At 34.8% G+C, this 13864-nt stretch overlaps 1 protein-coding gene across 1 annotated transcript in view; it reads left to right on the top strand.

Moving 5' to 3' along the window:
• Positions 1 to 13864, top strand: part of CNTN6 (contactin 6) — a 306049-nt gene that overhangs the window by 57062 nt on the left and 235123 nt on the right. Inside the window, exon 2 of the mRNA XM_021695279.2 lies at positions 6132 to 6267. Coding sequence (XP_021550954.2) covers positions 6213 to 6267 — 55 coding nt within the window. The 5' untranslated portion in view covers positions 6132 to 6212. The remainder of the gene's footprint in view (positions 1 to 6131; positions 6268 to 13864) is intronic.

The raw sequence follows: 13864 nt of genomic DNA, 5'->3' as shown, positions 1-13864 counted from the left end.
GGAAACCTCTTTTTTAAAAGAAAAAGAATTTTTCTCTTTTGATAAATCCCATGGTCTTCCATATCTGCTGGAATACCATAGTTGAGCATGACAACAGCCCCCCCCAGAATTTCCTTGCTGTTTGAGGCTTAGCCAGTACTTGACTTTCCTAATTAATTCCTTGTTTACTGGCAATTGTATGCAATTCATAGACTGAGGAATGGTTTTATAGCCAAGGAGTAGATTGAGTGATAGCTTTCCAATTCTAAAAAAACATTTTATATTAACATATAATGTATTATTTGTTTCAGGGGTACAGGTCTGTGATTCATCAGTCTTACACAATTCACAGTGCTCACCATAGCACATACCCTCCCCAGTGTCCATCACCCAGCCACCCCATCCCTCCCACCCGCCTCCACTCCAGCAACCCTCAGTTCGCTTCCTGAGATTGAGTCTTTTATGGTTTGTCTCCCTCTCTGGTTTTGTCTTGTTTCATTTTCCCCTCCTTTCCCCTATGATCCTCTGCCTTGTTTGTCAAATTCCACATATCAGTGAGATCATATGATAATTGTCTTTCTCTGATTGACTTATTTTGCTTAGCATAATACCTTCTAGTTCCAGCCACATCGTTGCAAACGGCAAGATTTTGTTTTTTTTTTTATGGCTGCATAATATTCCATGGTGTGTGTGTGTGTGTGTGTGTGTGTGTGTGTGTGTGTGTGTATCACATCTTCGTCTGTTGATGGCCATCTTGGCTCTTTCCATAGTTTGGTTATTGTGGACATTAAAAAAGCAATTATTCTGACCCATACAAAGAAACTGTTAGTGTTGTCTGGGTTAAGAATAATTAATGTTGGGTGTGACCTCACAGTCACAGCAATTGTTTCTGAATTCTTCTCTTACCTGCTTTCTGGGGTCAGATGCTTGTCAACAATACATGGTATAGAGGTCAATTTAAGGCAGGACACTCACTGGCTGAAGCTACTTCAAAATTCAGCACCCATTTTTTTTCTGCTAAACAGATGTTATCTTTGCTGAGTGTATATACATAGGGTTAAAGAAATACAGTGCCACAATCCTTTACCTGAAAGCTTTATAGCCAAATATATTTTAGAGTTTAGAATATATTAGAATAGGGATGAGCAAAAGAACTTCCAGAAACTAAATCTGTAAAGGATCAGATAATAAATATTTTCTTGAGGGCCATATGGTCTCATATGCTAGAGCTATTCAACTCTGCCTTTGCAGCACAAAAATAGCCATACACAGTACATAAATAAACAGGCATGTTGGGTCCCAGGGAAACTTTATTACAAAAATAGACAGGATACCAAATTTTGTCATCATTCTGTAGTTTGCTGATCCCTATTTTAGCCTTTAGAAAGACATTGTGGTATAATTTCATATATATTTAGACAACACCTCCAGTGGGCAACAGCTCTATCAACCAACATTTCTGGTTTAGCAGCAAAACATGTAAATACTTATAATAGGTTGGATAAAACAGATTGAACAACCTCACATTAATTTTTACCACCCACTGAATTTTGCCACCCACTGAATTTTGCCATCCAACTTAAAAGGATATTTTAATTTTCAGAGATTTAAAAAAATATATTTTGGAATTGCAAGAAAGGAATTCTGAACCTACGCATATTCTTTTGTTGAAGTGTTTGAAATTAATACTTTTGTACTGAGAAATTCCATGAGAGAAAAAAGAAACACCATGGTCTAGAGAGGACAAAGTTTGTTCAGTAAAAATACAATAGTGATCTTAGTAATTGGGTCACGAATGAAGACACCCACTTTTCCAGGTCAAAATGATATTTAAAAGATTGCATGGCCTAAAAACCTCACCTAAAACAAAATCCTGGTGATGCATTTTTGAAACTTTTTTAGAGCTTCTGGAAATTCTTTTAAGTTTATATATTGGCTTCCTTTATTTACCTCAAGCAATCTTTAGTATTCTAGGAACCTAGAAATAATTCCTGTGGCTACTTTGTGTGTCAATGACCAGCATAAATTTTACCTACTGAATATTTCTAGGCCATTTGTCTGTGAGTAAATAACCAGACTGTTCTCATCTGGATGGCTCTCATTGAGCCAGAGTACTCTCCTTCCTCATGTAATTTAAACTTTTACAAATGGAACTTTTACAAATGACAACCGATGTATAAATAATAACTATTAACCTATCTTTATAGAGTTTTGCCAAATAAAATATCTCCTGGGCTTTTGCCCATTATAGGATGCTGGTAAATACTCAGATGGTAAAGGGAAATATTTGCTATGAAATTATACACTGGGTTGAATCAAACAATTTTAGAATATTAGAGCTGGAAGAAACATAAAGGTAATCTCTAGGTCAAACCCCTCCATTTTCATAAGAGGAAAATGTCAGTCATTGTGATTATAAATGAATCACCCAACATTACCCAGCTGGTTAAGAGTAAGAGACAACAGCAGAAGCAATGTCTCTAGGTTCCCAGTTTAGTCTTTTTCTTGGTAATACTAGATTGTTTGGCTACCAAATACAAACCAAGCACATATTATGGAATAACTAGGAGCTCTACATTAAACCTACCACACCAAGTATTATGAGCAAGTATTATATATGGTGTTTATCTTCAAAGTAAGGTATGAAAATTCTGGCAATACAATGGAGCCTTTGATAAATACAAGTCTCAGAGGGCATATATCAGTCAGTTTGCTCTGGCATCTTTGAGAAATACTTCATATAAATTCAGGGTGAAGAATGTATGAACTATTCAGATGATTTTGGTTGCAAGAGATAAACGTACAACACAAACTGGGTTAGGCAAATTTTCATTTTATTGGTTCACATCTGGAAATTCCAGGGGTGTAAGCATAGCAGATGGCTTCATAATTTCATGGTATCAGGTATGATTATAGGTTTTTTGAATGGCAGAATACAACACAATAACACTCAGATATACAAAACTGGGATAGATGAAGCAGAACTCTTGTTTCTTACAGATCCAGATGAGACAAGGGCCATCCAGGGGCGTGTACCCAGGGACAGGATATAAGCAAGCTAGGAGAGTAAGAAGCAGCTCATGGATATCAGGTGGGGTAAGGTTAGCTAGATTTTGTGGGCTTCTGTGACATTGGGTATTTTGAATAATTATACCAGCCCAAGGAAGAAGGAACCATTCCTGAATGTTAGGTATCTGGACACTGCTGAAAATTGGGTTTGTGTGCAATTTAACCCAGGAGTATTAGATCCTGTAAGAGAAATAGTTGGGGTGAGGACTTAGTAAACTGTCTGCCAAGGGGAATTGAGAGTTTTTAACCAAGTTTACAAAATTGGGTTAAGACAGCCCTAGTGAAATATTATATTACATTGGATCAACAGATTTTTATATTAGCAACTTAATCATCTTAATAATATTGACAAAGGTCCTGGTTTTGACTGTCATTGGTTTGGCTTATGTGCCCCTCCTTTTATAAAACACTACAGTGAGTTAAATGGATTTCTGATTGACAAGGCCCTGGTTACATCCTCATCCTTGGAGCTAGAAGGTGGAGGCAATCCCACTCCAATTATATGGACTGAGGGTGTTTAGGGAAGTGGTTCCTCAAAAGAAGGTCACAGAGCTTTTATCAAAAGAAGGGGAAGGAATTGCTGGGTTGGAAAAATAATGAATATCCATCAAATAAGTTGGTCATATAATTTATCTTGTAAATTAGGACTTTTTTGGAGGAGGAAAACGGTACTGTTACTATTTGTGCTTTGACATTTCAAAGATTTTATTTATTTATTTGACAGAGAGAGAGAGACAGTGAGAGAGGGAACACAAGCAGGGGGAGTGGGAGAGGGAGAAGCAGGCTTCCCACAGAGCAAGGAGCCCGATGCGGGGCTCAATCCCAGGACCCTGGGATCATGACCTGAGCTGAAGGCAGATGCCTAACGACTGAGCCACCCAGGCGCCCCTGTGCTTTGACATTCCAATAAACAGAAACTGTCAGGGAAAAATAGTGATGTATGGTCATGCTACCATTACATGGTTTTTAAGAGAGATGTATGCTCCAATGGGGAATTCTATGCAAATCAAAGAGCATCCATACGGAGACAGTGTATGATACATATGCAGAGTAAATAGAGAGTAGATCCTTGTGCCTATACTGGAAGTATTTACTGAGTAATCTGGCTGGAAAAGAACAGATAGAAATCCACTGTATAAGACCTTGAATACCATTCCAAAAACTTTAGATGGTTATGCAGTAGAGAATGAGCAAAGGTTTCAGAATGCTGGCATAATTGAACCAAATCTTTGTTTTAGAAAGATAATTTTGCATGTAATATTCACATGTATGGAGAGGACAAGAGATTTCAGGAAGGAAGCCTATGCAGAGATCACATTATCTTTATCTTAGATTCCACTACTCTAGTCAAAACCGTCATTATCCCTTTCTTAGACTGCAAAAGTAACCTCATCATTTATCTGTGTAAGTCCACGTTTCAGTCCATCCCTTCCATTCTCCACCACAGCAAACAGAGTGATGTTTGTAAGATGTAATTTAAATTGCATCTGTCCTGCTTAAAATCCTCAATTATAATTTGAAAGTATGATATCCATACTTGTTAACATGGCCTATAGGCCCTGCATATTTGAGCTTCTTTCTCCTTTTTCAACCTTGTCTCATGCCATTGTCCTTCTGATGTCATGAACTGGTTCTTTTTCAGGTCTTTGAAAATGCAAGCTTAGTTCTGCCTCAGGACCATGTCCTATTTTTTCCCTTTTGCTTAGACTGCTAGTCTCATTCCTCATCCTTACCCATCTTAATCCCTCCAGACCTACACCCCCCCATACCATGTACACCCACTCTTTGCCTGGCTAAGAGCTACCTGTCCTTCAAGCTTCAGCTCAAAATGCTATTTGAACCCCAGCCCACAGATCTCATAGATTTCATTTTTTAGTTCAAAACATTACCATATTTACCACGCATAAACATTCACCAATGTATATATCTGTGTTTGATTTTGTTCTTTTGTTAAATGTCTGTGTCTCTCATAAGATGGCAGGATTGAATATTAATTATTTTATCTTGGATTTTTATTCCTTGATTAAATTTGAAAGCATTTAACTTAGATTTTGTAAAAACTTTAAGTTGAATATAGTCAGATTTTTACTTTAGTTGAAGTAATTAGCAACAGAAAGAAAAGAGTTTTAAAATTTAAAACTATATCAGGAAACGTTCAAAATTTCATTATCTGCTAGCATCACATATAAAGTCCACATATTTCCAAAAGTATTTGAAGTTACAAGAAATATATATGTGTAAGTTAAAAATTCCCAAAGGGTCCTATCATTTGATATATATATCATTTTATCAAATGTAACCTAGTTGAGTGTATTCTGAACTTATTCTCTGTATATTTTTTTGAGATCATGAGTTTTAAGAGTCTCCTTATTAGATTTCTCTTTTGAAGTGAAGAACACAAAACACTTCATCTTAATTTCATTTAACATCAGATAGCTTAACTGTCAAAATAAATTAGAGAAAATTATGATGTAACACCACAGGAAATGCATGTCTCATATTTGAAAGATAACACTTTCAGAAATTCATTTCTTGCACAAATTTTGTAGTACAATATTAGTTTTAGTTGTACAAACATTAGGAAAGATCGTGTTTCTTAATGAATATATTCTCAAAAATAGTAATTAAAAAACTTAGAAGAGTCCATGAAATTTATAAAATCACTGTTAATACATATAAGATGGAGTAATATTTTATCCTATTTCTAATGGCATAGAATAAAAAATAAGAGCAGCAACAGAATTACAGGAGTTGGTTTAATATGTTTTTAATCCTCATTAACACATCAAAAGCATTTAACTCAAAATTATATTACTGAAAGTTTTAATCTATATAATACATTCAATTGAATTGCATTCCACCCCATTATCTACTACATCAAATCTCATAGCAAATGACATGTGTATCTAAGGTATGAACTGAAATTATGGAAATATGAATTGAAATGGAAACTTTGCAAAATATATATATACATAAAAGGTAGACATTTAGGTTGCTTTATTTTGAATAACAAAAATTTATATACATTTTTAAGTATTCATGTTTGTATTTTTGTCATTTCATGACAATTTTGTTTCTTTCAGACTCTTGAGATACTGACTGGAAGATAGACATTTTTTTTCCTGCTGATTGTATGGGACAAATTTTGACCTTAGAAAGTGGAAATGAGGTTGCTATGGAAACTGGTAATTCTGCTGCCACTCATAAATACTTGTGCAGGTAAAGTGTTCTATTTATGAGTTTTGATTGATAATCTATTGGCATTTTATTTTTTTCAATATGTGAAGCAATTTTCAAACGCATAACACTTATGTTATTTGAATTATTAAGTGATAAACAAAAATTTTAAGGTAATTTCTATGGCTAATATAGAATCTTTAAAAATGCATCAAGCTCTATTTTTAAACAGAACTAATATTTCAATTATAAATGGTCAAATATGAAATTTTTATTGTAAAAGGATGCAATTAAATGATTTTTGCATCAATAAACAATGAAGAATAGTTATTTTTTATTTCCTGTATAGTTAAGTCTTTACAAATTAAGGTTGAAATACCTATTTTCTCTCAAATTTAAAATTTGGTATAAAAAAAGCTATATTGAAATAGAAGAAAAAGTGATATAGAATGTTATATCAAAACTAGAAGTAACCTTTGAAATTGTTCTTTCCATTTCAATGATACATGTTCTTTTACTCAACCTAGATCTATTAATATTGGTGTGTCAGTTAGCTTTTGCTGTGTAACAAACCATCCCAAAGCTAAGTAGATTAAAGCAAGAAATAACCATGTATTTAGTTGACAAGTCTGAAAGTTGGCAATTCAGGGTAGACTCACTTGGGCTGTTCTTTTAGTTTGGGCTTGGATGAATAACATCTGTGGTCAGCTCCTGGGTCTTCTGGGACTATGCTGGTCGAGAACATTCTTAGCTGAGACAAGTGGGCTGCCTCGGTTCAAGTGATCTCTCATCCTCTGTGGCCCTGGGCTCTTTCACATAGTGACTGCTCAGAGTGCCAAGAGAAATCAGGAGCATGCAAAATATCATGATGCTGAGACTTGCAACTGGCCCAGTGTCATTTTTGCTATATCCTTTTAACCATTCTAAGTCACAAGACCAGTCCAGATTCAAGAGGTTTGGAAGTATCTTCATCTCTTGATAGAAAAACTGCAAAACTATAATATAGAGGGGCATGGAAACAGAAAAGGAAATAATAGTGGTCATTTTTTCTAAATCATCAGCCATGATCTGTTAAGATTGTAGAGTTCTATTCTTAATTGTCAAGTTTACCTATTTGAGTTGTCACAGAGTCTGGACATTAGCTAGATTATCTCCCTGTCAGAGTAGCCCTTCTACCATATCATGCTGCTTCCCACCAATTGTGTGATAATGGATACTTTTGAAGTTCATATATTTGTAAAAAAAAAAAAAAAAAAAACAGTAACATATTGGGAGAACACAGAAACCAACATAGTAATTTACAAGCCAGAAAAGCAGCAATTATAAGAGACACATATTTAATAGCAATTCCAAGAAATGGAAAGATATACTAATCTTGAAACCTATGAGAATGCTAAAATATGTAGAAATCAACTATTAGCATCAGAAAACCATATAAATAAAGGTATTTTTAACACTAGAGAATCCAGTGTTTAGAAGTGCTACAATCATATTTATTCAAAGTGATAACATTATTTTGATTCATGTCACTTCTAACTCTCTGTAACTAAGATTCAGAGGTAAATAATAATGTCTCTTTTTTGGTAATAGATTAAAAAAGGGCAGAGCAGAATCATCAAGATGCCCCCACATTATACATGTATAAATAAGAAATTCTCTTCCAACTTTACATTTCAGCTTCCTGTCAAAATTTAGCATTAACATTTTGCTCTTTAAATATGTATATTGAATCAGCCTAGTATCTCCAAAAGACCTTTTGTGTTAAGTTAAAATAAATTATTAGTCTCAGAATGCATATCAGATCTGAGAAATCTTCTAATTCTTCTATTAACTTTATTTATCCAAACTGGATGTAATTCAACATGTCCTTTTGCTTTAGTCTAAAGGGAAAAATAATAATATGTCCTTGGTGCACAATATCCCTGTGAAAGAACAGATTGGATTTTTTTTTTTTTTTTAAGACATAGCTATTTAAATAAAATTGTCTGAGCTAAACAATGCTCCAGAGGTAAGGATGTTAATAATGATATACACAACAGAACACTGCTTTAAATTTATTTGGGTTTTTTTGTTGTTGTTTTTTATTTTTGTTTTTTTAGAGACCTCATGCTGTGTCTCCCTACTTGCAAATACTATGGTAGTTTGGAAAATTAGATTATCCTATGACAAAGTGCTATTTCTATGCATATATATAATATCTTCTTTGCTTTCCCAAAACCTACTTTTTATTAATTCTGAAAGGTTAGCCAATCTTTTACAGTTATCTTTTTCCTTCCTATTTTCACAGGTATAATCTTTTGAAAATTTTGATATTTTGAATCTTCCCAGACTCTAATATTTTTTAAGATTTTATTTATTTATTTATTTGAGAGAGAGCGAGAGAAAGTAGGGGGAAGGAGCAAAGGGAGAGGGACAAGCAGACTCTGCATTGAGCGCAGAGCCGGATGTGGGGCTCCATATCACAAACCTGAGATCATGACCTGAGCTGAAACCAAGAGTCAGTCGCTTAACCAACTGAGCCAAACAGGCACCCCCTAGATTCTAAATTAAAACAAAATTTTGCCCCCAAACTCTTCACCTGTTTTCTTTTTGTTTGTTTTCATTAAGTTTATAACTTCTTATACCACCTTTATTATAGACATAAGCCCTTGAGCCTTTACTATAAATCATAGTCCATCTAGGCATGTATTATGATTCTGGAACATTTTTTAAATTTTGAGTGTTTAAAAGTTCTATTGTTCTATCTTAGTATTTTTTCAATATGGTGAGAAAACAAAGGCCCTTTTCATTAAGATACTAACTGCTGATCATATACTTTTAAATTATTTCATTCATGTGTGAGATAGACAAAATAATGGCCCTTAAGAATATCTGGAATTGAATTTTACATTAAATAACAAAATGGAGGGCTCCTGGGTGGCTCAGTTGGTTAAGCGTGTTCCTTCGGCTCAGGTCATGATCCCAGGGTCCTGGGATCAAGTTCCACATCAGGTTCCTTGCTGAGCAGGGAACCTGCTTCTCCCTCTGCCCCTCCCCTTGCTCGTGCTCGCTCTCTCTCTCCCCCTTTCTCTGTCAAATAAATAAATAAAATCTTTAAAAATAAATAAATAAATAACAAAATGGATTTTGAGGATATGATTAGTTTAGAAAGATCTTGAAATGGGTAGATTATTCTGAAAAATCCGTATGGGAAATCACAAGTGCCCTTATAAGAAAAATGCAGAGGGGATTGGACACAGAGCAGAAGGCAATATGAAAACAGCAGAAAAAAATTTGAAGGTACTATGCTGTTGACCTTACATATGGAGGAGGGAACTATCAGCCAATGAATGAGAGGAATGAAACTCTAGAAGCTAGAAAAGGCAAGGGAACCAAAGGATTCACCCCTTGCACGTTTGGAAGGAGTGTGGCCTTGTGGATACCATGGTTTCTGCCGTGTGAAACCCATTTTGGACTCCTGACCTCCAGAATTGTGAGAAAATAAATGTGTTGTTTCAGGCCACCATGTTGTAATTTTTATAGGAGCCATAGGAAACCAAGGCAATATGTTTCTTCCTCACTAGACCTTATGTTCCAGGGGGCAGGGACTGTATCTTCCTGGCACTGGGCAGGGATTCAGTAAACATTTGTTGAATGAATGAATGAATGAATGAGATTCAGTGTTGTTGGCCCTATTTGGATTATCATCAAATAGAAAAAATTTGGTCATATCATTTCCTCTGAGAAACAACTGCTCTCGTCTATCCCAATAAGTATGTGTTATGTTATTGTCATAGGGTTTCTAGTAATATTTAGTAATATTTAAAAGTTTCAAACCATTTGAATGGAAACTCCATGAGGACAGTGATTTCTGTCTGCTATATTCTCTACTATTTCTTCATCACCTAGCAGATGGTCTAGAAATATTTATCGAAGAAACTAAAGAAAGCAGTTCCATCCAATTCAACAGATATGTGTTAGTAGCTCATATGTTCCAGGCACTGAGCTAGATGTTGCCTTTCAACAACAAGAGGGCCCTGGTCCCTGCCCCCTTCACCCTATAGTCTAAAAAGGGAAACAAGCAAGTAAGTCAATATATGCAATTAAGTACATGTTGCTATGTGAACAACATAGTAGCAAGTACATAACATGGAACTGTTCAAAGAGGACATCTGCTGCTTTTTTCAACCTTCAATCTACTTATGTATTTGATCTAGCAAATGTCTAGATTTTTGCTAAAATAAAATGACAGGCATTTCATTTGTGTTGTTCTAGTTAGTGGAAGGATGTACCCATGGCCACTGTAAAGGGACAGTCCACCTAAAAATGAAATTAACACAGAAGCAGGACAATCCAAGGGAAGAAAAGCACAGTTTTTTTATTCTACCTTTGGAACTTTAAGTAAGATAAGCCAATAAGATATCCCTTTCTCACTTAAGGCTAATTTACACTGAGATTCTGTCCCTCATGACAGAGAGAATCTTTTCTAGTACAGATTAGAAAACTTGTTTTTGATGTAAATTACTGAAGATGCTAAGGTTAGGCTAAACATGGAATTCCACCTGGGATAAATGCCTACTCACTGCTGGGAATGAGGAACAGAACAAATAAAAGAATGACAAAAAGACAGTTTTTCCTGAAAGGAAAAAAAGCATCAACAGGTTTAGTATAGACTCAGAAGTTTGATTTTTAGCCCCCAAATTACTGAGGCATGTGCATGTCTTTAGGGTAGGAAAAACATAAATATTAATGGGATAATTTGGAGACCACATTGATAAATGGAGGAAAACTCTAAGTTTCTTTTAGACAATGCACAGGAAGTTTTCACAAAGAAATATTTTGTTCTTAAGATACATATTAAACAAAGTAGCTAAAGCAAATCTATAGTGGGTGTAATGAAGAAGCCGAAAAACCATGTACGATCAGATTCTGTTGATGATAGAATATCACAAGTGTGAGAAACCCAAGTTTCTTTAGATCTTTCACTTTACTATGAATTTTTGTAAAATTTGATAAATTATAGGCAAATTGCAAAATTCAAGTTTTCACGTTTAAAAATGTGACAATTGTAAAAAATTTTTAAACACTAAATAATAGGATAAAAGTAATAATCAGCTGAATTGTGTGCTGTGTCTGTTTTGGGTCATCTGGGTTTAAAGACAGTGTAATTTTAAACCCAATGCCTAACACATGCTTGGCAGTCCTTAAGAATAGTGCCAATGAAGGTTGATGGCTGGTATTATATTATAGAACATAATAAGAAATAACAACCCTCACTAGTTATAAGGAATTTTATTTCCATGGCATGCAAAATTCATATCATCTTAAGAACTTCTATTTTTAACTTTGTTATTTTAACAAAATATTATCATTTAAATGATAGTTTTTCTAAACATTCCACTTGGTTCATAAATGTAATTGGCTTATCTGTGTGCCATTTGTATTTATTTTGTTATGGCTGAGCCCTCTGTACATATCTTATAAAATTATGGACTTGAAAACCTATTTGGTCAGTCCTGAAGAAATACTGGTTATTCACTGCGAGACTCATTTTTGTTTCAGAGAGAAACTGAATAATTCAAGGAAGTGAACATGGAGCTAGTATATTTATTGGCAGAGTAGTATTAAAGGCTTCCTTTAGGCATTCTAACTATTGTATTATGTCATCAGGGTCTAATGAGCTGGTTTCTTCCTCTGTATTAATTACTCTTGAGAAATAAATGGAGACTGGGAATTATGTCTTTCCTGCCACCATATACATGCAGTATCTACTGACAAATGTGCTTATATTATTATCAAAACTTCTCCCAAAGTAACTGATTTTTAAAATTTGAATAAAGTTGTTTTTAGGGCTTATCCCAATAAAGAAAAAAAAAAAAAACCACCTGTGTGTCAGTATTTTTACATAACTTGCCGTTTTGCGAATGGAGTAGCCTGAAATTGAATCTGGAAGAAAATCTACCTCCTTCTGAACACTCACAATCAGAGGACTATGATAAGGAGACATTGAAAAGTATTTGTGATTGCTTGAATTTTACTCTCAAGCATAACCTTCTATTGAATTGAGAACCAGAGTAAATGAACTACCTGAGAGAGAAAGCCACAAGAATGGAAATATGTACTGTGACCAAGATTTCTTCAAAGAAGACGATGTATCACACAGCAAATCCATGAAAATTGGCAGGTGTAATAAACCTGCTTTGCTCAAGAATCCCAGAAGCACATAATGGATATTCCTTTGGGTCAGAGTGTGATGAATATTGAGTACATCACAACCCACACTCTGCCTACGGTCTTGTTCAGATTTATTGTTAGCATAATAGCACCTTTAGGAATGGAACACCGGGCTATATTTTTAAGCCAAATGACATCTTTGCAATTTCTAATAGAGATGGCCCAATTTAGAAATGCTGAAAACACCATTTTTATGCAATGCCTACTGATAAAGGTGTTTATATGGTTATAAAATCTTCCTCCAAAGTAATTGATTCTTAGACCCTAAATGAAATTGTTTTTTAGGACTGATAACAATGTAGAACAAAATTTTCTGTTTTGTCAGTGCTAGAAGGAAATGATTGGTATGCAGATCAGGCATTCTATAGGGAATGTTGGCCCTTAGTAGATGGGAATGTAGGACATAGTGCTTTCAACTCCAAGTCTTTGAAGGAGAGGGTCAACTTTTCTCTGGAGGTGATAACATCAGGTAATATTTTTATTTTAAGGGTACCATAAATAGCTTAACCAGTAATTGAAAATAACATGGGCATTTTTGATAGAGTTTTTCTTCTCCTATTTAAAACATCCCTGAGACTTCCAATCAACCTCCTTATGGCTAGCAAGAAACTAGTCAATCTGACTTTTTTTCAGCCTTTTTCATCTCAACTTATACTAAACTCCCCTTTGCTCACTGACCTAGAGCCATAATTCTTTCTTATGCTCCCAGAAATATCAAGATTGTTCTCTGCTCCAGGCTTCTTCTCTTCTTGTTCAGTTGCCTGGAGCACTCTTCAAATCTCTCTATGCCTGGCTCTTTCCATTGTGCCCATCTCCAATTAGTCACCTCAATGGAATGATCTCTTAGAAACCTATCAAAAGAAGAAGAAGAAAAAAAAGAATAAAAGAAACTTATGGAGGTAGCCAGCACCTGGTCCCACTACTGGTCCCAGTCACTCTTATCAACCTTTTTTACTGTCTTTAATGCACTTGTTACTATCTGGAATTAACTTATACATTTGTTGATTACTTTTCCATTTTCTGTCTACATCTAGTGGAATACAAGCTCCATGCAGGTAAAAATATTTCCACTTATGTATGTGGCTGCATCTCTTATGCATAGTAGAATATCTGACACATAGTAAGCACTCAATAAATAATTTTTAAATAAATTAATAAATGATTGACCTCCCAAAATAAGCCCCCAAAACTACTTAAGGGTAATCCAATATCCCCAAACACTTAGAATTTTATTGTATATTATTAGAATCTACTTCTAAAAATATGCATTTTAATCATAGTATATCATTTGGTTTCAGGCACTTTTTTTACTCTTTAAAAAAATCCATGGTGTATACTGAACACACGTTTGCTCAGGCACACTTGACCTAGACAGGCATAATTTCAGTGTTGTTTGTTCAAGGACTAGCATACTTGACACATAGCC

The sequence above is a fragment of the Neomonachus schauinslandi genome, chromosome 1 (genome assembly GCF_002201575.2).
Source record: "Neomonachus schauinslandi chromosome 1, ASM220157v2, whole genome shotgun sequence".
Classification (NCBI taxonomy): Eukaryota; Metazoa; Chordata; class Mammalia; order Carnivora; family Phocidae; genus Neomonachus; species Neomonachus schauinslandi.
Note: the sequence above shows the minus strand (reverse complement) of the source record. Positions and strands in the feature narration are given on the sequence as shown.